The sequence below is a fragment of the Myodes glareolus genome, chromosome 21 (genome assembly GCF_982192425.1).
Source record: "Myodes glareolus chromosome 21, mMyoGla1.1, whole genome shotgun sequence".
Taxonomy (NCBI): domain Eukaryota; kingdom Metazoa; phylum Chordata; class Mammalia; order Rodentia; family Cricetidae; genus Myodes; species Myodes glareolus.
In genome coordinates this window covers 18,728,052-18,751,021 of record NC_142046.1, presented here as the reverse complement: position 1 = coordinate 18,751,021, position 22,970 = coordinate 18,728,052, and the positions used below count along the sequence as shown (strand labels likewise).

General features: G+C 50.5%; 4 protein-coding genes and 4 non-coding genes across 14 annotated transcripts; 6 read left to right on the top strand and 2 right to left on the bottom strand.

Annotated features, from left to right (window-relative positions):
- The first annotated feature begins 5 nt into the window (after positions 1 to 5).
- On the top strand, positions 6 to 2,800 carry Rpl7a (ribosomal protein L7a). Its single transcript, XM_087899829.1, has 8 exons — positions 6 to 24; positions 226 to 346; positions 669 to 818; positions 1,441 to 1,581; positions 1,773 to 1,852; positions 2,092 to 2,222; positions 2,431 to 2,500; positions 2,644 to 2,800. The coding sequence occupies exons 1-8, from the start codon at positions 22 to 24 to the stop codon at positions 2,746 to 2,748; spliced, it is 801 nt and encodes a 266-aa protein (XP_087755955.1). The 5' UTR covers positions 6 to 21; the 3' UTR covers positions 2,749 to 2,800.
- Positions 512 to 585, top strand: LOC148118672 (small nucleolar RNA SNORD24). Its single transcript, XR_015735899.1, has one exon. It is a non-coding gene; the product is annotated as a small nucleolar RNA SNORD24 (small nucleolar RNA).
- LOC148118671 (small nucleolar RNA SNORD36) lies at positions 1,624 to 1,698 on the top strand. The gene has a single exon (XR_015735894.1). It is a non-coding gene; the product is annotated as a small nucleolar RNA SNORD36 (small nucleolar RNA).
- LOC125399064 (small nucleolar RNA SNORD36) lies at positions 1,954 to 2,024 on the top strand. The gene has a single exon (XR_007231592.1). It is a non-coding gene; the product is annotated as a small nucleolar RNA SNORD36 (small nucleolar RNA).
- On the top strand, positions 2,278 to 2,344 carry LOC125399065 (small nucleolar RNA SNORD36). Its single transcript, XR_007231593.1, has one exon. It is a non-coding gene; the product is annotated as a small nucleolar RNA SNORD36 (small nucleolar RNA).
- A 56-nt stretch (positions 2,801 to 2,856) lies between the features above and the next one.
- On the bottom strand, positions 2,857 to 5,711 carry Surf1 (SURF1 cytochrome c oxidase assembly factor). 5 transcript variants are annotated; one of them, XM_085681483.2, is made up of 9 exons: positions 5,525 to 5,624; positions 5,237 to 5,288; positions 4,906 to 5,039; positions 4,744 to 4,826; positions 3,937 to 4,128; positions 3,570 to 3,642; positions 3,263 to 3,480; positions 3,046 to 3,125; positions 2,857 to 2,973 (listed from the first exon to the last, which is right to left on the bottom strand). In XM_085681483.2, the coding sequence occupies exons 1-9, from the start codon at positions 5,597 to 5,599 to the stop codon at positions 2,876 to 2,878; spliced, it is 1,005 nt and encodes a 334-aa protein (XP_085537609.2). In that variant the 5' UTR covers positions 5,600 to 5,624; the 3' UTR covers positions 2,857 to 2,875. The 5 variants fall into 5 exon arrangements, with proteins under 5 accessions (XP_085537609.2, XP_048287767.3, XP_048287766.3 ...); XM_048431810.3 differs by having other exon boundaries at positions 3,046 to 3,127; positions 3,318 to 3,480; XM_048431809.3 differs by lacking the exon at positions 5,237 to 5,288 and having other exon boundaries at positions 3,046 to 3,127; positions 3,318 to 3,480; positions 5,525 to 5,644.
- Surf2 (surfeit 2) lies at positions 5,640 to 11,449 on the top strand. 3 transcript variants are annotated; one of them, XM_085681485.2, is made up of 6 exons: positions 5,640 to 5,772; positions 5,966 to 6,124; positions 6,675 to 6,778; positions 8,081 to 8,263; positions 8,405 to 8,568; positions 9,012 to 11,449. In XM_085681485.2, the coding sequence occupies exons 2-6, from the start codon at positions 5,988 to 5,990 to the stop codon at positions 9,099 to 9,101; spliced, it is 678 nt and encodes a 225-aa protein (XP_085537611.2). In that variant the 5' UTR covers positions 5,640 to 5,772; positions 5,966 to 5,987; the 3' UTR covers positions 9,102 to 11,449. The 3 variants fall into 3 exon arrangements, with proteins under 3 accessions (XP_085537611.2, XP_085537610.2, XP_048287773.3); XM_085681484.2 differs by having other exon boundaries at positions 5,646 to 5,772; positions 5,966 to 6,120; positions 9,015 to 11,449; XM_048431816.3 differs by having other exon boundaries at positions 5,646 to 5,772; positions 5,966 to 6,120.
- Surf4 (surfeit 4) lies at positions 9,328 to 22,666 on the bottom strand. Its single transcript, XM_048431813.3, has 6 exons — positions 22,506 to 22,666; positions 15,856 to 16,042; positions 14,849 to 14,925; positions 14,177 to 14,220; positions 13,578 to 13,764; positions 9,328 to 11,449 (listed from the first exon to the last, which is right to left on the bottom strand). The coding sequence occupies exons 1-6, from the start codon at positions 22,551 to 22,553 to the stop codon at positions 11,183 to 11,185; spliced, it is 810 nt and encodes a 269-aa protein (XP_048287770.1). The 5' UTR covers positions 22,554 to 22,666; the 3' UTR covers positions 9,328 to 11,182.
- Positions 22,667 to 22,970: the final 304 nt, after the last annotated feature.

Here is a 22,970-nt window from a genome sequence, read left to right as displayed (position 1 = left end):
TCTCTCCTCCAGCCCGGCAAGATGGTGAGTGTTCGGGTTCTTTAGCTTCATCCGCTTCCATCCGCCGCCCGCCGCCGTCTCCCGGAGTCCGCGGCCGCGTTTGGCGCTTCGGAACCCAGCGCTGAAAGGGAGCGGCGGCGAGTAGTGCTCGGGGACGAGCCTGCCGCCCGATGGGATGGCGACGACGTTGGACACAGCCTCACGGGCTTTCTCTCTTGTATTCAGCCCAAGGGAAAGAAGGCCAAGGGGAAGAAGGTGGCCCCGGCCCCCGCCGTCGTAAAGAAGCAGGAGGCTAAGAAGGTGGTGAATCCTTTGTTTGAGAAGAGGCCTAAGAACTTTGGCATTGGTAAGTGGGGCGAGGGCTGTCCCGAGGACACGGCGGTGACTGCAGGGGACCTGGGGGTTGGGGTTTACTCCGGCCGGAACCGGGCTCCGTTTCCAAGCGGGCACTTCGGCTACCGTGCCTGCTGTCAGGCCGTGGCTTCCGGTTAGAGCGGGATGTGGCGTTGTGTGCAGATGATGTAAAAGAATATTTGCTATCAGAAAAGCGGTGATGACATTATAACCACCAAGATCGCTGATGCACCAGCTCCCACCGTCCTGAGCGCCCAGAAGTAGCCCGGCACGGCAATGGCTCCTGATTCGTAGTGTCGCTCTTTACTTCCCAGGGCAGGATATCCAGCCCAAGAGAGATCTCACACGCTTCGTCAAATGGCCCCGCTACATTAGGCTGCAGCGGCAGAGGGCCATCCTCTATAAGCGGCTCAAAGTTCCTCCTGCCATTAACCAGTTCACCCAGGCCCTGGACCGGCAAACAGGTGAGGTTCTGTTTCTGAAACGGCCAGTTTCGTGTCCCCAGAGCATGAGATTGGTCCTGAGTTTGTCATTTATATGGTGGTCATCACACTAAGACGTTAGTGAAGGAAAAGGGTGCTTGTTGCGCGGGCATGAAGGCTGAGGAGTCTCGGAGCCCTTATACAGTGGCTGGGGAGGGTTGAAAAGGGTCCCCAGTCACTCTACCCGAGACAGCCAGCTATCTTCAAGCTCAGTAAGGTGGGGAAGCTATTGTGGAAAATGCCCAAGGTTGACCTGTAGCCTTCTCACCTGCACATAGCACACTAGGGTACTTTGGGTTTCTTGATCTTGTTGTAATCCTGATTGTTCTGGGCTCAAAATGTAGACCCAGGCTGGTATTGAACTCGAAATCCCGTTTCCTAGAGGCTGAGTTAGGGGGTTTTTGTCTAGGTCTTTTATGCCACAGTTGTACAAGGGTTCAGAGACCCTCCACAAGGCCTGTATGTAAAATGCCTTCTAAGGGACAGAGGTTAGAATTGGGCCTGAGCATGTGACTGTGCCCCCCACATGACCACAGCACTCAGGAAGCTTCATAGCAGGCTTAAAGACTCAAGCCTCTAGTCTAACTCCGAAATGTTTTCCCAGCTACCCAGTTGCTTAAACTTGCCCACAAGTACAGGCCAGAGACAAAGCAGGAGAAGAAGCAAAGGCTGCTGGCCCGTGCTGAGAAGAAAGCTGCTGGCAAAGGAGATGTCCCGACTAAGAGACCACCTGTCCTTCGAGCCGGTAAGTGAACCCCTGGGAAAGGAGGGGCGGTAGGGGCAGGCTGTGCGATGATGTGTGAATTTCTTCACCTGAAAGCACGATGAAGAGTGAAATCGAGCTTTTTAACCCTGAGTCACAGCTCGTGGGACTTCTTCTGTGACTCTAGCAACCCCAAGCAAGCACTCAGGAAAAGTGTATGTTGTGTGTTCCAGGCGTCAATACAGTCACCACTTTGGTAGAGAACAAGAAGGCTCAACTGGTGGTGATTGCCCACGACGTAGACCCCATTGAGGTAGGTCTGGTGGGTCAAGCATCCAGCGCAGTACTACCAGGGTCCTGTGGGGGTGGGGTTGGTTTTGTGAGTTGAAGATAAGGAATCCATTTGTGTGGCTCTTGCAGTGATGTGAATCTTTGACTGAAATGCTTTGATGTGCAATTACATGAGCTTTTTAACCCTGAGCATTTGCCACGAAGTAGCAGGATGGCTACTGCTTCTGCTCCCAAGTGCCTACAGTTCATCCTTGCTTCTAGCTGGTGGTCTTTCTGCCTGCCCTGTGTCGGAAGATGGGGGTCCCCTACTGCATCATCAAGGGAAAGGCCAGGCTGGGACGGCTAGTCCATAGGAAGACGTGCACCACTGTTGCCTTCACACAGGTTAACTCGTGAGTATTCAGGCTTGTCCTTAAGCTACCCTTGCCCTCCCACGTTTTGGACCATTTGCCAATGATGGTTAAGAATTTCTTCACCTGAATCAGCCGTGTGGTCATTATGTGTCTGAGGCAAAAGAAAAAAAAAGACACTTGTATCAGAAAAATTATCCCTGTGTCTGCATCCTAAAGAGTAACAAGGCCTTTCTCCCTTCCTTGCCAGGGAAGATAAGGGTGCTCTGGCCAAGCTGGTGGAAGCTATTAGGACCAATTACAACGACAGATATGATGAGGTGAGCAGCTCTATACAGAGCATGAGATTCGTTGGGTCGGTGCTTTTAGCAGTTGGATTTGAGTGAATATAGCATGTTAGCTGATGCATGCGTGTGTTAGAGGATAGGCTATCAGGCCAAACTGACTTGTGTCTGTATTTCAGATCCGCCGCCACTGGGGAGGCAACGTCCTGGGTCCTAAATCTGTGGCTCGGATTGCCAAGCTGGAAAAGGCAAAGGCCAAAGAACTCGCCACTAAACTGGGTTAAATGTACTGCTGAGTTTTCTGTACATAAATATAATTACAAACCTTCCATCTAATGGTCTGGTTATTTGGGTTGATGTAAGCACGTGCTTAAAATGTCTTGAAAACAAGCCAGGGTTTAAAAAAAACCTTTATTTTATAGGAACAGGTTTGTTAACTTCATATACCTGGTGTCCGCCGCACAAATTTTTGAAACCACAAGTATGATGTGGCTGCACACAGTCCATACCTGTGATTGAAAGAAATTTAGTTGTCTGTTCATACAGTGTGGGGTATGTAACGATACAGAAGGAGGACTAACCAGGTAATGATGTACTGCATGTGCTCATTCCGAAGAGTGACTCTTGTCTGCCCTCCAATAGGTCCTCCAGGGATTGTACTCTCTGCAGAGACAATAGAACTTAATGCCCACCTCTAGTGGGGCTCCTCAGCACTATCGTTTTTGTGTGATAAGTTCCCAGTTTACTGTCGGTTCCTTACTAAAAGCCAATTGGGTGTTCCTCTGCCCCATACCAAACTGTAGGTGCCAAAGAAAGAAGGGGAAGTGGGAGGGTCCAGGCTGCCACAACGTACTGAAGTCCGCATCAATGAAAATGGGGTCTGCGCCTGTTATCTTGGCCATAGCTTCCAGGTCCCGATAATGCCAGTGATTCTGTTCCGGGCTGTTCTCAGGGACAAAGGGCTTCCTGGTTTCTGTCAGCCTCACTATGCCAACTAGGTCTACTTCTCCAAGAACCTAAAAAGAAAGGGTGAGATTGCATCTTACAGAAGTCCTACATGGACAATGGGTAATTTACTCTAATACCCCAAGCTGAAAAGCCCTACCTGGCCTTTCTGTCTGGTCTCAGGATTCACTTTCTTCTTGGGAACAAACCCTCTGTTAACCAGGATGGTAACTCTGAAACAATAAAAGTGTTCCTTTGGGTGAAGAAGGGTTCCAGTACAGATCATCACTAATGGTCACTGCAACGTGTACAGACAGTTTGACAGAATTGCTTGTTCTGTGGATCAGTCCAACACTAAGCCTCAATGACTCAAGCCCTATCAATGAACTGGCTAAGAAAGTTGCTTAATGTCAGAATTGAAAATCTTGGAAGTGATCTGGCCGTATTGGTTGAATCTCATGGACTCCCCAGGGTCTGAAGGTTGGTTGAGCATGGTGAGGGAAGCTGCCAGGCCATAGCCTACTCACCCTAGGTCAGAGCAGTGGAAAGGAGTAACTACATAGGCTCCACTTTCCATTGAGGAGGAGATTCGGCCAGCATCACGGGCCTCTCGAGCAGGGTCCACCTTGGTCCGAGGCATCATGTACAGCTCTTTGGAGTGGTCAAAGTGCCCCCTAACCTTCACTGGCCTGTACTCCAGGTTTTTCAGTTCCATTGGGCTACAAGGAGAAGCAGAAGAAGGGCTGTGGGCAAGCCAGGCGTGTCTTATAAGAATGTTGGCAAAGCTACCAAGCCCCACCAGGCAGAAAGGGTAAGAAAGGCCCAGTGAGGATCATCAGATTACAAGTTGTGTCCTCCATAGGGGTGATCTCAGCACCAGTTTCTGATGCCATATGAGAACGTGGATCTGCAAGGAAAGTATGGATTGAGTCAAACTTCACCTGTTACCTATTTTGTAACCTGTACCTAAGCCTTGTACATCTCTCTGGGACAGAACTTTCAAATTCGAGAGGGCAGTACAATAAATTAGAGGACACTTTAAAAAATGTCACCTTCATAGTGAGACCTACTTAACACCCACCAACGCTACAAGGAACTCACCACCATGGGGGATCCTTAAAAGACCTGAAAAGGGAAATCTGGCATCAAAAATACATCCCTCCTATTTATGTTCCATGCTCTTTGGCAGTTTCATAAAGGCAATCAGCAGCCAGTCTGGTGGGAAATTTTGAGGACCCTGCCAAAGGGCAGAAATTACTGAGAAGACACCAAACAGAAGCCAGGTCCCCACGCTGCTCCTATGTGGGATTGACTGGGTGGGCAGCCACACTCACTCGGCAGGCAGAGGAATGGGCTCAGCCATGACTCGAGACTCTAATTCTGCAATCAGTTTCAGCTTCCATTTCCGACGCTGGACCTACAGAAACAACATAAGCTAAGCAAACATCAGTAGGGTCCAAGGCTCAGAGATACCCAAATTAGACCCCAGTCTTCACCTGCCAAGTCCCCAGGCCAAAAGCAGTAGCAGGGATGAGAAGCAGGAACCACTGGAGAAAAGAGTCGTCCTCTGCTTTAGCTGCGGCTGCTTCAGCAGTAGAACTGTAGCACCTGCTTGGTCTCCACACCATCCCTGGAGGGAGTTTTACAATACTGGCATGAGGTCAGAAGGCCTAGAACAAACAGAACTGGGTGGCCAATTCCTCGAGAAGACTTAGGTTATGCCCACAGAGGATGTAGGGAAAGGGGCATCCAATCCGCTCCCAGTAGACCACGGCGGGCTGAATGGAGACAGGTGTCCAACCGCACCCAGGTCTGAGCCCTTCTCACCTGAGCGGAAAGAAAGCCCGAGGATGCTCCTTCTGGAAACGGGGAGCGGGGCCTGCGGGGACCGAACAGGCCGCGGGGCTCTAAGCTCAGGGACCTCAGGGACGCCAAACGCGTGCTTCTGGGCTAGGTACTGAACAGGGTCCTTCCCGACCCAGCACCACCCCAGGCTAGAGCCTCTTAGGCACGGTCCACCCCTGGCCCTGCTCCACCCCAGGCAAAGCCCTCTTGGGAAGGGTCCTCTTCGGCCCCATTCCACTCCAGGCTCGATCCTCCCGCCCCCGCGCTCACCAGCCGCGCGCAGGACCATTGGGGCCACCGCGTCAAGCGCTGCCGCAGCATAGAGAAAGCCTTCACCGCCGCCATCTTTGAACACTTCCGGGACTGAGAAATCTGCTTCCGGGACGGGACGGCGCTCTGACCCACGTGGTGGCAGCGGCGTCAGAGGGGCATCTCCGATCATGGACGAACTACCGGCTGATGTGCGGGCTTTCCTGCGCCAGCACCCCAGCCTGAGGCTGCTGCCGAATACTCACAAGGTCCGAGGAGAACCGTGCCAGGGACCAGGAAGGAACGGGACTCCGGAGGAGTGAGACCCGGAAGGACCGTGCCGGGGAGGAGTGGGACCCGGGAGTACTGTGCCTGGAAAGCAGTGGGACCCGGAGGACAGTGCAGGGGAGGGGAGGGGCGTGGCTGGCAAGAACCACTTGTGGACAGGCGGTCCATCCACAGGTGCGCTGCTCTCTAACCGGCCATGAGCTACCCTGCCGTCTGCCGGAGCTTCAGGTCTACACCAGCGGCAAGAAATACCAGCGGTTGTCCAGAGCCTCCCCGGCCTTCGATTACACAGCGTTCGAGCCACACATCGTGCCCAGCACAAAGAATCCGTACGTAGGTGGCCGGCCAGCGCTTGGGTGCAGAGCCTGTTCCCCTGCTCTGAATATATAATGGTCTTCTACTGACACTTCCCCTTGCATAGTTACCCGAGGCCAGGCTGGACAGTGCCACTTTCACCGTTTGGGGACCCTATGGTTGTGTGGCTGATATATCCTCACATGGGACTTCCTGAGCCATTTCCCCATACATGCACCCTAGAGCCGCTTTTTTTCTTGGGTGACAATCTAGGTTCTTAATCCCAGATGCTGAGTGGAATTGTTTGGGAAGCTGTTTTCGAAAGTAAGACTGTGTAGCTTGATCTGGAAGCTATGTAGACCAGGCTGACCTCAACTCATATCAGCCTGCCTCTCTGCCTCCTGAGTGCTGGGATTATAGACTGCCATGCCCTGTGGTTGGGGAGCTTTTCAAAGTCCAGACACTGACACTAAATGCAGAGCTTCCCCCAGGAAAACTTCAGGTGTTTGCAGCTTGCAGTCATGGTGGAGCCCACAGGTCTGGTCCTTGGTATACACTGTTACCCCATACCCCTCTGTTTGCTCTGTAGGCACCAATTGTTCTGCAAACTCACCCTGAGGCACATCAACAAGTCCCCAGAGCATGTGCTGAGGCATGTCCAGGGCCGGAGGTATCAGAGAGCACTTCATCAATGTAAGTCACCACTTGAGGATGCATGTCCCCTGCCCCCAACCAGAAAGGTGCCTTGACCCTCCTTTATTGTCCACTGTTGCTATACTTGGTTGGTCTTGCATGTGAGAGGGTAGTGGCTCCTGACCTCACCACTGTAAAGCTGGAAGTGGGCTGGGAAGGAGTTGTGGTGAGTGGTATGGAGGCCTGCTGCTGCACAGCAGGCTGAGGCTGCAGTGCCAGAACTCCAGGATCCATTCATCTGATACTGCAGGAGAGCCTTGGGGACTGTTGTCAAGACCTGGACAAACAGCCCTCTAGGCTGCAGAGGATGAGGGACTTGCAGACAGACCTCTAGTGTTTGATGGGTGCAGCCAGGGGTGGGAAGACATCCCAAGTGGTTGAGAGTGTGGACTCTTGTGGTATTTTAACCTCCAGGAGGGTTAGGGCGGGAGGATGGTGCCAGGCCAGGAGACTTGAGATGAGGCCGGCTTGAGGACTAGAGACGTGAAGGAAGGTCTCCCATGCCACCACAGGGCGATGAGGGTGAGAAAGTGATTGAGATTAGGTCATTTGGAGGCTACGGGCAGAGTCAGGCCTTGGCAAGGAGGGCTGGGGAGGTAGGGGGGATGCAGAAGCTGGGGATAAGTGGAAGGCTTCAGGGATGGCACTACCTCTTTCTTGGCCATCGGGCAGACGTGTCCTGTGCAGCACAACCAGATCTTCCCACATATCTTGGAGCTACGGCTTGGATGTGCCCTTGTTAGCTTTGTCATCTGCTGGGTTGTAACAGGGAGGTGCTGGGCAGGGATCCCCCATAAGAGAGAGAATTATAAAGCTATACCAAAGAGCTGAGGTGGAGCCAGAAGGCAGTGAGACCACTTCATAGTGGTGGCCTGCTGAGGACACTGGGAGACGACCTTGTGCTGGTACTCATGAGGAGACCATAGTGGTCCTGGGAGCAGATGGCAGAGATGAAGTGGGAGGAAGACCCTAGAGATGCCAGGTCCCAGTTAGACTGTCACCCCAAGATCAATGATGGCTAGAGCTGGTGTCCCCCACCCAGGGAGATGGTTCTGGACCAAGTGGGAAGCCCAAGAAGCTATGCCTCCTTAGTATCTGAGGACAGCAGTGGTAACCCTAGCAAGGCCTTCCATAGTCAGACTCAGGATAAGATCAGGCAGCTTCCCCTGAGGTCCAGAGCCTCCAGGTTGTCCATGCATGTCCAGTAGGGTAGAGGAATAATAAAACACTGCCATAATACAGCCCATAGCTTAGCTCTGTACCAAGAGAACACCGGTGTAAGTAACCTTGCTGGTCTCTTAGATGAGGAGTGTCAGAAACAAGGTGTGGAATATGTCCCTGCCTGCCTATTGCACAAGAAGAGGAAGAGGGAGGACCACATGGATGGAGATGGGCTACCTGGCCAGAGAACAGCTTTCTGGGAGCCAGCTTCCAGTGACGAGGGAGGATCCCTGAGTGATGACAGCATGACAGACCTATACCCACGTAAGTAGGCACAGCCCGATTCCTGCCCTCCTGTTCGCCTCCTGCTAGGTATCTTGTGGTCCTACTCTGTTAGCCAGGTTTCCCAGGAAAGCGATGCTTTTACCTGTGGCGTAGCTCAGCCAGGTTGTTTGCTCCTTCCAGCTGAGCTGTTCACAAAAAAAGATCTGGGCAAGCCTGAGAACGACACTACTGAAGACTTTCTGACAGACCAAGAGGAAGAGAAGCCAAAGCAGTCGAGAGAGAAGGGCACTGGGGAGAGGAGAGAGGTCAAAGTGGACCACAAGAGGAGCCGTAAACTCAGAAAGGTGAGTGTGTGCCACACAGTGCTGAGGTCAGGAGGGCTACACAGCCCAGGCCGAGTGAGGCTGGACAGCTAGTGCTCCCCATGGTTTTAACAAATTCTGCAAGTAGTGCACTGTCAATGTACAGCCTATAAATATGGAAGCCGAGGCCACTTCAGAAGGTCTCCAGGAGCAGGTCCTAACCAATGGCTTCTCAGCTCTGAGCTAGGTGCCCTACAACACAGGACTAAGAACTTAGCTGCTGGGCACCACTTCTCTAAGTGACAGGAATGAGGATTCTGTTAAAGAAGCCGGGTGGACAATGTCTGGAGTGACTCCTTGGCCACACACTGACCCAGCATAAAAGGGAAAACTGTCAAGAACGCAGACTGCTTTTCAGCCTTAGACACACAGTGCCTTCCCTGTGGACTTGCAAAGACCCTGGTCACTATTTTCTGCTTTCACAGAAGCAGTTCACCTCGTTGACCAAGAAGTTCAAGAGCCATCATCACAAGCCCAAGAACTTCAGTTCTTCCTTTAAGCAGCTGGGAAAATGAAATGTGCAGAGAAAGCCTTTGAGTGTTCTTGGAACTGGCCGTTGATGTCCTGATATTGGCTGTTGCCCAGAATGGGCCTGGAGGTTCTGTTCAGAAGGTGACAGCAGCAGGGATTTGAAGATTCCTCTCCGTGCATGGCTTTTCTGTGGTCTTCAGTGACTTACTATAGCATCCTGACTTTGCCAGGCTCGCACCCTGGCTGGTCACCACATAGGATCACACTATATACCACAAATGCCATTATTTATTTTGATGTTTCCAAAGATCAAAACATTTTCAAACACAACTAAGATATAAAATACAGCATAAAAATGAGGTTTATACCTATTCCCACATAAAGCTAAAGCATTTTCAGAAACTGTTTTGCCAAACCAATGTGTAGATCTTTTTTTTTCTTTTCCCATCCCAGGCACAGCCCACAGAAAGCTGGTAGATGGGCCAGGGTATCCTTGGGATGGGGGCCGCTGCTGAGAGGCATGCATTTGCCTCCTAGGGTCTGCCCATTCCACAAACTGGAATATTATGGGGCTGCCACTGCAGGTAACGGAGCAGGTGGGTGTACACTGAGTCAGCTCTGCTTGTCAAGGGACTTGGTAGTAAGGAAATGTCATGGCGTGAGCCACTGCTAGAACTCACACAGGGAGGAGTAGGCCAGCTGTAAGGCTGCAGAACACGGGCTGGGTGTTGAGAAGGTAAATTCAGACTGCAGAGCCCGTGAGGCAAGGGGAAGAGGCAGGACTGACCCAAAGTGACTCAAGAGGACACAGTCCTGCCTCCCCAGCTGATGCCAGAAAGGAGGACACCTCTAGGACTCTGCACCTAAGGGTGAGTGAGCTGCCAGCTCCTCTCCAGGGGTTCTAAGCCTGTCTACCTGTCTCCTCCAACAGATCTGGGGAAGGTGGAGGAGGAGCCCAACCACCCTCATGGCACTACCATACAGATGAGCAGGACCACAGCATTAGACAGCTTCCCCACCCCCCAAAAAGAGAAACACGGTGTAAGGCAATGTTAGAAAACTTTAAATACAGGACTGAGATCAAATTGGTAAGGCATCACAAATTGTAAAAAGTATCTTGGCTGCATCCAGCAGAGCAAGTTGACAAAAATCTGAGCAAGCAACAGCCTCAGGGAAATGGTGGCATCAGGGCTGTCAATGGGGTAAACTCAGCCTAGAACAAGGAGTTAAGCTGGGGGGAGCATGGTCTGTGGGGTCCAGGCCTTGCTCTGAGAAGATCAAGTGTGAGGTAACTGGGTTGAGCCTGGGTGTCTTCAGTACTGGGGTTCCTCACCTCTGGGCCCCATGGCATTACTGCTCCCCAAGCTGGTTCCATGGTGGGCCATCCTGTGAGCAGCTGGATCTCCTGCCCTTCCCACCACCAAGCTGGAGGGGATAGCAGTACCTAAACCAGCAGCTTTCCAAGAACTTCCTGCCCCTGACCCATCCCATCCCTGCTTGGAGCCAGGGTAGGTACCTTTGACCCAGGAAACAGCATTCAGCCAGCTGACACCAAGGACTTGGGCCAGCAGTAGCAGCCACCTCTCTAATACTTTATGTTCTCTAGGCTTGGGGTTTCTCTAACATCTTCACTGATCCTATAAAATATAGGGGCAGAAGCAATGCTGGGCCACTGGTAGGATTCTGAACTGGAGGTTTCAACTGTTTGGTGTTTGGCTGGACCATCCTAAGTCATTTAGTAGTTTGAACTAAGGATGTAAACTTAAAACTAAAAGGGAAACTGCTTTGAATGATAAAGTATAGCTCAGTACAACTTGAAGGCCCTCATCCCTCAAAAGAAACTCAAAGACAGGATTGAGGCCATAGCCCACCACACTGTCTACTTGAAGCCTTGGCTAAGGAATGACCATCCAGCTGCCCAGCCCTGGATAGTTAGACTCCAGACTGTTTTCAAAGCAGATTTTACCTTCAGTTTTCAGGTGTCTGCAAATAAAGTTCTCAAAACATCTGTGCCTTTACCAAGGGAAGGGAAGGGAAGAGGACACATAAACGCTGGCAGTTTGTTGACTACCCTGAACCAGTCCAGGGCCTTGTGCCTCAGCCAGGGAGGGAAGGGATCTGTCTGTTACCACTCTTTCTTCTTCTCATCCATGGAGACACCCCCTGGGCCAAGAGCCACCACCAGGAGCAGGCCTCCAATCACTGACATGGTCTGGAAGAAGTCATACTTCAGGAAGTCATGCATGGGTTTATAGACCGGGATTGTCCAGAAGGCGTTGAAATACACGTTGATGGCAAACAGCCAGACGACGAGAGTCAAAGCTGCCAGCTTGGTTTTAAAACCAATGGCTACTAAGATCATCAGAGCTGTGCCCACAATGTTCTGGACGATCTGCACAGATTCAAAGAAAAAACATTCAGGCTAAAGGTCAGGAAAAAGCTGTGAACACTTGTATCTGAGCTAGGCTCATATAGCTCTCACCAGGGCAGGATGAGAGCTGAAGACTGTATAGGCAGAGGGAGCACACAAGCCGGAAAACTTTTTTTTTTTGCATGTGGGGGTATCAATACTAATTTCCAGGAAAAAAAAAAATCTCTATTAAAGATGCTTTGGCTTTACGTGTACTCCCCAAATACCATGTGCTGGAAAATTCCCCAAATCCTATCAGTGATGTTTGCCTGCTAGAACTTTGGTGAGTAACTAGGCTGTGAATGAAGGCTTGTTCCTCATCATGTGATACCCTGTATTCCCTCAGTACTCTACAGAGTTCTTAACCACAAGACCCTTACCAGATGTGACCTCTTCACCTTGGGTCTCCCTGCCACCCGAGCCCTAAGCTAAATAAGCATCATTCTCTATAAAGTGCTCCTTCTGTGGTATTCAGTTACAGCAACAGAAAATGAACTAAGAAAATTGGTATCAAGAAGTGAGGCTGTTGCTAAAGTAGCACCTGACTGTAGAACAGGGTAATGATCAGAAATTGGAGACATTTAGAAAACCATATTGAAATGAATGGAGTAGTGACAGCAACTCTGGGAAGAGCTAAGACAAAAGAAAGACCGGAATGTCACTGGTAGTGTTCAATGGTCTTGGCGAGCATCCTGTTGCAGCACATGTAGAACAGTAAACATGAAACAAGGGTTTGTAAAACAGAGGAAAAGCCATTCTTGTTAGAAAACTGCAATGCGTTAGGCAGTTGTGGTGCATGCCATTAATCCCAGCACTTGGGAGGCAGAGGCAGGCTGATCTCTGTGAGTTCAAGGCCAGCCTGGTCTACAAAGAGCATTCCAAGAAGCCAGGGCTATACAGAGAAACCCTGTCTCTTAAAAAACAAAACAACAACAAAATTAGGTCGAGTGTTGTGGCGCACACGTTTAATTCCAGCTCTCAGGAGGCAGAAGCAGGTGGATCTCTGAGTTCCAGGCCAGCAAGCCACCCAGGGTTACAGAGAGAAAACTTGTCTTGAAAATCTAGAATAATGATGCTGATCATGAAATAAGCTGCAGTGAATTCTGCTGCATTGTGTCCACGCCTAGGACCTTACAGAATACAGAACTTATATCTGGCAGAAGAAACCTACAGTAGCAAAGCATTCAGGTTGTTATGTGGCTGCTTTTGATCCTGATTGTTTACAGTAAAATAAGGGTGCAAAGACTGAATTTTTAACAAGGAAAATGTGAGGACATGTGAGAAGTTCTTTGGCCATGTGGTAGAGAATGAAAGATAGTTTTTCAGGGTCTCTCTATGTAACCCCAACTAGCCTTGAACTTACAAACCTCTTGCCTCTGTATCCCAGGCACTAGGATTTTAGGTCTGTGACACACTGGCCAAGCAACATTAAAAGAGAGACAGAGACAGAGAGAGAAAGATTTGTCTGTATTTGTGTTTGAGTATATGCATATGTGGAGGAGGGTGGAAGCCAGGAGAGGGTGCTGGATATCTTCTATTCTTTTTGAAGGGTCTCTCTCTGAACCTAGAGCTCATCTCAGCTACGGGAAGCAGCAATCTGAACAATCCTGCCTCTGCTCTCCTAAAAGGTCAGATTACAGGCATTTGTTAGACACCAGATAGCTACTCTTGTGCTAAGATTTGAATTCTGGTCCTAACTGATCACAGAAAAACCACTCTTTGCCAATGAGCCATCTCTCAGCCCCCAGGCACCATATTTCAGTGTAGACTATTTGGGAAAGATGAGTTAACAGCTGAAGTGCTCCCCTGGTCTCTACACCATAACTCTGAGAGCTCATTTCATCTACACCCGCCTAGAAACCCATGCTGGAAAGCACTCCTTCCCTGCCTCCAACAATGCTAACTTCTAATGTGTGACAGATAAAATCAGAATGTATTGGCCAACAGTGTGAATTGAACTCTGAAGTAGAGTAGTTAGGAGTCTGCAGAGAGGGCACTGGCCTTTCCCTAGCAGAGCTGGGCAGGCTCGTTTACAAGCATGGACTCATCTCCTCAGGCTGTGCTCAGGTACAGCTGTGCCAACAGGCAGCACATGGTTCAGAGTACTCACAGAAAAGAAGCTGGCATCAAAGTGAAGGAGGGTCATGAACATCAGGACCAGCAGGACCCTTCCTCCAAGCTGCATGTACTGCTTGGGGGAGCTCTCACGCATGGTGGGAACACCAGCAAACATGCTCTTCCCTTCTGAGCGGGACTCTGCCAAGAGCAGCAGCAAACCTCCTCCTAAAGCCAGGTTCCTGAGGAACAGAAATGTCACCTACATTTACCAAGCGTATTATCTACCAAGCCAGAGCACACCAAAGTCCACCCTTCCTTTCTTTAAAACAAACCACCACTCAATGGGACAAGGACAGGCTGAATACAAAGGACCAGCTTCAAGTTAAACCTGTATAAACATGGAATCTTGCTTTGGTCTCTACTCACTTCTACTCAAACCCTCAGTCTACACACCCATGCGATATGGGGCTAGACATCAAGAATCCTCACTATCAAGCCAGGATTCCAGCTGCAGGGTAAAAGCCTGCTGTGCCCATTGAAACCCTTATTCTCAGAGGCACAGTGGGAACTACGGAAGGAAGGTGGCACTAGCCTACAGGTGCTCCAGTGAGAGGGCCAAGTACTCTATTTTGCCACCCAAAATGCACCTACCTCATGAGAAACTTCAAGTCCCACAAAATGCTGTAGGCAATTGTCTGAAGGAACAGAGAGAAAATTGAATTAGCATTTTCACACTAATGTCTATAGATTTCATAGCAGTATGAGGTAGGATCATCCAATGGGATAAGAACATAAAATACACAAACTATTAAGACACTGAGGGCAGATCATTGGGACAGTTTAGCTCAGAATTTCTAACAGAGCACAGTGTAGCCTCTGGACCTGTTTGACTAACAAAGTTGTACTATAATGTCCTAGAACACAAAGCATCTGCAAGTATAGGCTGAACTATCCTGCTTAAGCATGCCATTCTGGCTAATTAGGTATTCTTATCTGTCAAATGCAGTGACTCCCAGTTTATATATAGCTGCAGTCAATCTGTGGCCTATGTCTCTGTCACAGAAGTTGAGGAAAAAGGGAATGATGGCCTAGTACCTATGGCTAACATCTGTTTGGGGCTATCTGCTCCTAAACCCTACCTAGGAGGGAAGACTAGTCACTTCTCCAAAAGGAAAAGCAGCTCTGGACAGCCAGATACACAGGAGGGATAAGATGAAGGGGGAAGATACCAGACACAATATATAGCTCCACCAAAGCAAAGCAAAGTGAGACCTACCCCACAACCCATGTACTTAACAAGAGAAGCACTAGGTGTCTGTGTACCTGCAGTGCGATGATTCCAAACAGCCCAAAGCAGGCGTACTGCACGAAGTTCCTGCTCAGCACCAAAACACAGCCAGCTAGAAAGAGGACAGAGTTAGGGGCTGCATGTATCCAGGACAAGACAACACCTCTGTTCCAGTGCTGCTGAGCTGCAGCACCCCAAGCAAAGCACCTTCCCAGAGCCTTGATGGCAGGCAAAGCCCATGCCCTGGAGCCTGCCCAGCTTCTGAACCACACTGGTCCAGGTCATACTTTGCTGTGGAGAGCCATAGCTCTTTGTGCCAAGGGCCACCAGTGCAGGACTGACTGCTCCACTATGGAGCCCATCCAAAATGCTTAAAAAGCACAAGTCCTTTCTCACCCCCTAACAAGCAAAGGCAAGAAAGCTGTCACCAGAAGATGGGATGTCAGAAGATCAATGTGAATCCAAAAGCCCTGATTCTCTGCTGACTAAAACCCTTTATCCTTTCTGGATACCTCCTTCTTTGATTACCTTAACTGCCCTGGCTCTAGCATATGCTCCTGCATTTACAAAGCAGAGACCGTGTCCAACTTTTTTCTTTATTTATAGTCTCACTATATAGACCCAGCTTCCCTGGAACTTGCTTTATTACATAGGCCAGGTTGACCCTGAGCTCAAAAGAGGCAGCCTCTGCCTTTGCCTCCTGAATGCTGGCATTAAAGGTGTGAGTCACCACACCAGGCTTGTGTCCAATTTCTATAGCAAAATAAATGAGCACAAGACTGGGTAAGGATCATGCATCCAAAAGGTCACAGAAATGAACCATGGCTGTCATGCTTCAAAGCCCAGGGCATGGCTAAAGCTGTAATCTCAGATGACAAGCACCTGGGTCTTCATCACCATCAGTCTACAGCCTGAGAAGGGGGTACTCAGGCCTCAAGTTCACACACAGCCTCTCAATGGCCAACAACCACAAGTTTTGGGAGTATCATTCAAGGGAACAAGATGCCCCAGAAGTATATTAGAGAGGCTCAGAGCCACTTACTCAACTGTCCCAGGAGGTTGAGGAACACGAAGGATGAGGCCAACAGGTAGCCACAGCTCCAGGTGGTGTCAATATAGTCACGTTGCTCACTCCACTGGAACCACATACGGATGCCATCCTCCAAGAAGGTGCTAATCAGGCAGAGTCGTGCCACATGAGGCAGGTACTGCTTGGTGACTCGCAGGAACTGCAGGACCACAAAACACACTGGTGAGGTGGCTGTACCCTCAATATGTAGGCAACAGGACGAAGGAACAAGCCAGCTCTGTGCAAGGCAGAGGCCTTCAGCAGTGCCAGTGCCTTCCCAGGGCAGATGCTCAGCACCTGCCCTAGGTGCCCCACTCTTAAATCTGGATATGTGATGATCCAACACTCAGCCCCAGAGACAAAGACATCATCACATGCATCTGGCACAGAACCATAAGGCAATGTCCAGTACTATTTACCAGCATTGCTCCACCTCCAGAGACATCAAGGGAGAAATGCCACAAGACACACAGTTTCCATGCCCAATGAGGGGCATTAACAAGTAGGAGGCACAGACACTATCTGAATGGCTCTCAGAGATCTTCCAGCCCAGGGATTCTCCCACCTCAGCCCCATCACATCCAGGGCTATCTCCCCCAGCACTGAAGAGTACAGATCAGCAGAGCATCGCTGATCCCCACCCACAAGATGCCACAAGCAGCATTCCCAATTATAGCACCAAAACAAATGCCTCTATTGTTGCCACTATTTCCCACCCCAACAAAATCCCTACAGAAAGTTCACTATCCTATAGGGCAACTGTGGTACAGATCAACAGTTATGCTACAGGCTGTATGACCAAAGCAAGGTTACAACTGCCAAATATGAGAGACTGACAATGATTGCAGTGAAACTCAAGTGTGAAAATCACCAGCAAAGGGCAGTTCTGAAATGCACATTCATGGCTCCCTTCTGTCCCTGTGAAGACGCTTGATTAGGAGGCCAGCATACTCTATTGAAGCTAGGTGCAAATGCCATGTAGGTGAACTCCATACTTTTCGTCAGAGCTGAGCTGCAGGTGGAAGAAATCCAAGGATATCATAGAGGCCCAGAGAAAGATCAAGGAGCCACCCATGGACTGACGTGTCAAGAAGAGTCTAAAGGGCAGAGTCTGACCTCACCAGGGCAGCGGAGTGAACATGGGCTGTGTGACTAAACCAGCTGCTGGAAGAGATGAGGATGTATATAAGGAGTACTTCCAAATTCTCCTTTAAAAAAACAAGAATTTAAAATTTACAATTTTAAAAGCCAGGCGGTGGTGGCACACGCCTTTAATCCCAGCACTCAGGAGGCAGAGACAGGTGGATCTCTGTGAGTTCAAGGCCAGCCTGGTCTACAAGAGCTAGTTCCAGGACAGGCTCCAAAGCTACAGAGAACCCTGTCAAGAAAGAAAAAAAAGAAAAAGAAAGAAAAGAAAAGAACGGAGGGAGGGAGGGAGGAAAGAAAGGAGGGAGGGGAGAGTGAAATAAAGAAAGAGGAAGGAAGGAAGGAAGGAAGGAAGGAAGGAAGGAAGGAAGGAAGGAAGGAAGGAAGGAAGACTCCAAAGTCCTGCATGGTCAGATCAGCCTTCAGCCCACAAATGGGTTGCCCAGATCTGGCTGGCCTGGTCAACAGTGCAGACAATCTCCATCTGGGGCAAGGAACAGCAAAGTCACAGTACTGATACCCACATCCTTTAGACACACAGCCTATGCCCCTGATGTGCATGTATCTGCAGGTGCTTATTCAGCCCTACTGAAGAGGCAGAAGCCACACTGATGGCACAACAGAGACCAGTCAGTAACTCTGGGAGTCTGAGCACAGGCACTCAGGTCACTGTTTTCACCCTGTCCAACCGATCTTTTCTGACCCTGGCCAGCAATGTGCTCCAGGCATTCTATTGGATAGGGTAGGGGTTGCTACCCTTCAATAAGTAAGGACCACACAATCACTGGCTGCTAAGATTCCTTCCCAATCTGCAGAGTGGAAAATCTGTAAGAATAAAAAGAGAAGATATGCTTTAAAACAGGAAAAGTAACCAGGTATGATGATGCAAAGCCTGTGACGTCAGCTTCTAGGGAGGCTGAGGCAGGAGGATTACTAAACTTGAGCCTAGTATTTCAAGACCACATTTAGCAACATAGGGACCCAATCTTACAATAAATACAAAAGGAAAATAAGTTCCAAATGTGCTTGAGTTTTAGGGCCCTGGTAGAGAACACACATACTACATCCTGTTAGGTGAGGGGACAAGTGACACCACTTACCCTTCCAGTTTCTGCCTCATGGCCATTGTGTTCTAGAAGCAGCCAGCAGTGATGCAATCACCAATATTCTATGAAAAAGGTAAAGACCACCACCATGGCTCTCAGCGCACTCCTGAGAAATGACCCTCATATTGTGAAGCACCTAACGGAAGCTGTGCAGACCACAGGAGGGTGTGGACTCTCAGGCAGCCACAGACACTGGAGGTGTTCTGACTTGCTTCCAAATGAGAACTGTTACCCGACACAATTACAATGATGCTGCACCCACTGAGTGAACCAGCCCAGCCCTGCTCCTCCCTCAAGAACCTCACCACAGATGCTCAATTGCTACAAACACAATCCAGCACAATCCACTAGATATAGTTAAAACGTCCCGAAGAGTCTGCTCCTCTTAATTGGAGTGTCTGGGTCAAGAGGATTAAAGAGTAGAAGACAGTAATGGAGGGAGGGACAAGTCACACCTCCTTTCCACGCCAGCATGGTTGGGAGACCACGGCAGTGATTTGCTTCTGGGGGAAAGTGCAGAACTGCAGGTAATATGTGCTGAACTAAGCACATTTGCTGGGCTCTGCTTTCCAAAGATAAGCCTCTGTCAGGTGGGCACAGGGCACCAGTCAACAGCCTTCCTTTGATGTGCATCTGAACATAGGCAGGAGAAAAGCCAAGTTTAACAACAAAGATAGGGCCCTGCACATGCATGTTGTTCACAGCCATATCACTTCTGTGCTTGCAGGCCCTGCCAGTGTCCCAGCTCGCACTGGCCATGAATACCAAGAGCAAAGAAACTCCATAACCACAGTTCTCACTGCAGGGCCTGAAAAGCCAGCGGTGGATGCTGATGAGGAAAGCTTGTGGAAAGAAAGGCAGACAAATCAACCCACCTTGACAAACAGGCTTCTTGTGAGCTTTGCAAACAAGCAGGATGTGCTCACTGGCAGTGAAGCAACCAGCTAGCATAAGAAACTAAAAGTCTCAGTAATGAAAAGCTCAAAGGGCCCAAGTTTGGGTCCAGTAACCACATGGAAGCGTACAACCATCCATCTGTAACTCCAGTTTCTGGCGATCCAATACCCTATTCATATAGCCTTCTTTGGGCATCAGGCACACAAGTGGTACAGACATAGACTCGGGCAAAACACTCATACACAATCAAAAACAAAAGTAAAATAAAAAATGAGGATGGTTAAATCTGCCTCAGGGAGAGGACTGAGGGGATTTAGGATATAATCGTATTTGTCCTGAGATAGGACCCAGGAAACAGGTCAGGATAACACAGTGAGTGCTGCTGCCCTCACACAGAGCAGAAACACCAACCTCCTTGTTCGTCTTCAGGACAGAAAGGGCTCCAGGGCAGCTGCTGCCCTCGGTTTGGGAGAACTTTAAGGAAATGTTGCATTAGATTTCTGCCTCGGCGAACTCTGTTCAAAAGACCCACAAGCTCAGGAGCTGAGAACAGCAACAGGCAGGCAAGGTCAGCTCAACAGTTTGGGGGCTTCCCTGGATTCTGGGACCTCCAGAAAATATCCCCAAGCACTGTTACAGGTATCCAATGCACCACAGGCAGAAAGGCTGCAAGACCACCTTCCTTTTCTATAAACTAGAGCAGTTAAAAGAGGGCAAAGACAGTAAGAACTGGGCCTCATCCTGCGGGCACTAACCAGCCTCCCATGTCTCTACCTCACTTTCCCAGAAGGGGGCACTGTTTAACCTCCAGTCAAAACCAGCAAGCAGAGCCGTGAGTCAGCTCCCCCAATCCTTAAAGGTCTCAGAGGTACAAAAAGACAAAGCACTGGGAAATAAAAGGCTCAGCCCCCCCCAACCCCACCCCAACATCAGGCCCTACCCAGGCCATATGGTGTCAATTACAAGTCAATGAGTAAATTAGGTGCAAGGAACCTCATCAGGCCCACTCTGGCACTTCAACAAAGGCCCACACCAGCTCCTTGGTCTAGTTCTGTCACTCTTAAGGACAAGTCAACACACCAAAGTCCACATTGGGAAAGTAAGGCCCCTGTAGCCTTCCTATCACCTGGTAACAGCCATCAGGCAGAATCCATTAAGCACTAATGTTCCTGGTGTGAATTCACTTGGAAGCTACAATCTGCCTACCTTGAATCAAGCAGCAGCCACAGGACACAAGTCTGATTTTGAGTTCCTGGCTCTTTTCCACCTGGGTTCTGATGGCCTCTGAAGGCCTATCTCCTAGACTTAGCACTCTTCAGGGCCTGGCTTCCTGGGAGCAAGAGGACACGTTCCCTAGCTGCCAAGGGCAAGGAGCTTGATGCCAGGGCAGAGATGTAGCTCACAGGGACCTGCCTGCAGGGCCCAGCCTCCACCAAACCAAAGGGAATGGCTGAGTTCTACCAACATAGCGGGAAGCTGACCTCTTGGTAACAAGACCAGGACTGTGCAGATCATGACAAACCTCTCTGTGGTTCTAGGAAGATGGAACCTTGATGGCCAGCCCCCCAGGAAGGTAGGGATGCCCAGTTAATGGCTCAGTGTTGTCATCACTATCGGAAACACTTTTTCAGGTTTCAGATGAGAAGCCTGATTTTCTGGTCAAATCTGTTTGTGCAAAGTCAGTTCTACTTTTGCTTTCTAAAGACAAGGCTAGAAAACACGGATGTGTGACACTGTCTGGCAACACCTTAGAGGTAATACCCTATTCCTAACACATTCGATCCTTTCACTAGAAACCTGGACAGACTAGCAGCACCTTCCTCAATGTTACAGGTGAATATTCAACACAAAAGTCTCCCAGGACTGGTCACACTGAGGCCACAGGAGGGCATCACTGTGGAAGACACCCTGGCGGCACAGGTCCTGACACTGGTTCAGAAGAGCAGGAGTCACAGCCCCGACAGCCTCAGACGCACCCGTGGGCCTTTGCTATCTTCCAGGTGGGTTCCGAAGCTAATACCTGCAATCAGGAACCTTCACTGGGAATTCTGGTTTTAAGCAACAGGCCATCTGAAGTGCTATTCGTCACACTGGTGTGTGGCTCAAAGACAACTCCAGGCCAGGAATGGAACCTGCCCTGGACACCAGGCTTGTGGTAGGAGACCCACAGAGTTTCTTTCTGGGGTGGTGGTCACTGCCAAGTTCAAGAGCCTCAACCAAACACGGGGGTGGACACTGTGTTCCCCACAAAAGTGTGCCCAGGCCAAAATTCTGGCTCCATTCGCTTAAATCGAAACAAAATTCATGGAGGACTTCATAAAAGATGAGCTTTTCCTCTAGTTGAAACCTATCATTCAATAGTTGGCAGCTGCTTGGGGATATTTTATCTGGGTCAGGTTGTGAAATCCACTTGCAAAATGGAGTGTTTTCCAGCAGAAGATTGTGAGGTGAGCCGCTCACAAACTTCTCCTGGCTATGAAGCCACCTTCTTAGAGAGCTGCTACTCAGGGAGATAAAAATGGGTCACTGACAATTATGTCAATGAAACCCAGCACGTGAGGAAGACCTTGGCCCTTGAGAACTTTGGTGTCTTTGTGATGAATACAATTTTAAGGTTAGTCTTTAGTGCCAAATCATGATCTTTAAAAAAAAAAAACTTTTCCAAAGGGGGTGAAAATGACTTTAAAAAATAACAGCTCACACGAAAGTAGTTCAGCAGAACCGAATGAGAACATGAGAGATGACTCCCCACAAAAGGAGGAGTAAAGAAGCTTATTTGCCCCATAGTTCATCTGAAGATGCTCACACACACCCAAGCCTTCCAGTAGTCTAGGCCACAAAATGCTTCTTTGATCACCGATAGCCACGAACACACTAACTGAACCAGAATAGGCTGGCGGGTGGGCCCGGCACCACTCAGCCTACAGTGCTAGTTCAGGCTCCATTATTACTTCGGAGACCTAGCGGGGCAATTTCAGAAGTCAAAGGCTCACACCTACACAACTCCCACCCCATTCCTGTCGAACTTAATTTTAAAAAGTGGGTGCTACCTGCGCCTCTTTCGGGCTCTAATCCTGCCCGGCTAGTCGCTGGGGCCCAGGCTCGTTCCAGGCCTTCCCTGTGGTTCACTCGCCACCTGTACTAGGGAAGGAGAGCCGAGAGGTAGACTCCTCTCCTCCGATGTCGTGGACCCAGGCCGGGCAACCAGGGCAGAGTCCACACCAAGAGGGAGGGGCAGCATGGTCCCCGACGGTGGGCAGCGGGGTGCACACTGGGTATCCCCATCCCCAGAAGTCCCCAAGGGGCTGCCGCGGTGCAGAGGGCAGAGGACAGAGCGCAGCACCGCGGGCCCTGGGAGTCTCCCTGCCGACCCCCGCCCAGAGGTCCGCGGATCTCTCCGTGGAGCTGGGCAGGACGGCGAAGGCGAGCGTCCGTGGGGCCGTAAGGGCCGGAGGGCTGTGGGGCGGGTCGCACCTGGTCGGCGAAGTCCTCGGCCGTACCCATCAGGTCGTTCTGGCCCATGGCGGCGGCGGCAGCGGGCTCAGCTGGCGGGTCCTCGGCGCTCGCGCCTGCTGCGGCCTCCACAGGAAGTGCCCGGCGGCCGGCCTCGCTGTGCCGCGGCGGCTCTAGCAGCTGCCACGTAGGCCAAGCCTTAAAGGGGCCGCGCCTGCCGCGCGCCCTCACGCTCCAGACCCCGCCCGCCACGCTCGAGGGACCGCCCGTCGGTGCTCCGCCCTTCAAGGGAAGGCCCCGCCCCCTGCGTCCGCCCTTCGCGCATATGTCCCGCCCCCTCTGCTCCAGGCCCCGCCCCATATAGCCCTTGAGGGCCATCACAGCCCTATCTCCCCTAGAACCTGAAGCCCCGCCCACATCGCACCTTCACCATCCAGCAGACCCCGCTCACAGCTCCCGCCCCTAGACCTTGAAGCCCCGCCTACC

Coding starts and splice junctions, on each gene's coding strand:
- Rpl7a (XM_087899829.1), top strand. Junction 819..1,440: donor GGCCCTGGACCGGCAAACAG/GTGAGGTTCTGT, acceptor ATGTTTTCCCAG/CTACCCAGTTGCTTAAACTT. Junction 2,223..2,430: donor GCCTTCACACAGGTTAACTC/GTGAGTATTCAG, acceptor CTTCCTTGCCAG/GGAAGATAAGGGTGCTCTGG.
- Surf1 (XM_085681483.2), bottom strand. CDS start 5,599: ATGGCGGCGGTGAAGGCTTTCTCTATGCTGCGGCAGCGCTTGACGCGG. Junction 3,643..3,936: donor TTCCACTGCTCTGACCTAGG/GTGAGTAGGCTA, acceptor TTATTGTTTCAG/AGTTACCATCCTGGTTAACA. Junction 3,126..3,262: donor TTCTTTCTTTGGCACCTACA/GTTTGGTATGGG, acceptor GTCTCTGCAGAG/AGTACAATCCCTGGAGGACC.
- Surf2 (XM_048431816.3), top strand. CDS start 5,695: ATGGACGAACTACCGGCTGATGTGCGGGCTTTCCTGCGCCAGCACCCC. Junction 6,121..6,674: donor GTGCCCAGCACAAAGAATCC/GTACGTAGGTGG, acceptor TTTGCTCTGTAG/GCACCAATTGTTCTGCAAAC. Junction 8,264..8,404: donor CATGACAGACCTATACCCAC/GTAAGTAGGCAC, acceptor TGCTCCTTCCAG/CTGAGCTGTTCACAAAAAAA.
- Surf4 (XM_048431813.3), bottom strand. CDS start 22,553: ATGGGCCAGAACGACCTGATGGGTACGGCCGAGGACTTCGCCGACCAG. Junction 16,043..22,505: donor CCGAGGACTTCGCCGACCAG/GTGCGACCCGCC, acceptor GTGGTCCTGCAG/TTCCTGCGAGTCACCAAGCA. Junction 13,765..14,176: donor GACTTGAAGTTTCTCATGAG/GTAGGTGCATTT, acceptor TCTGTTCCTCAG/GAACCTGGCTTTAGGAGGAG.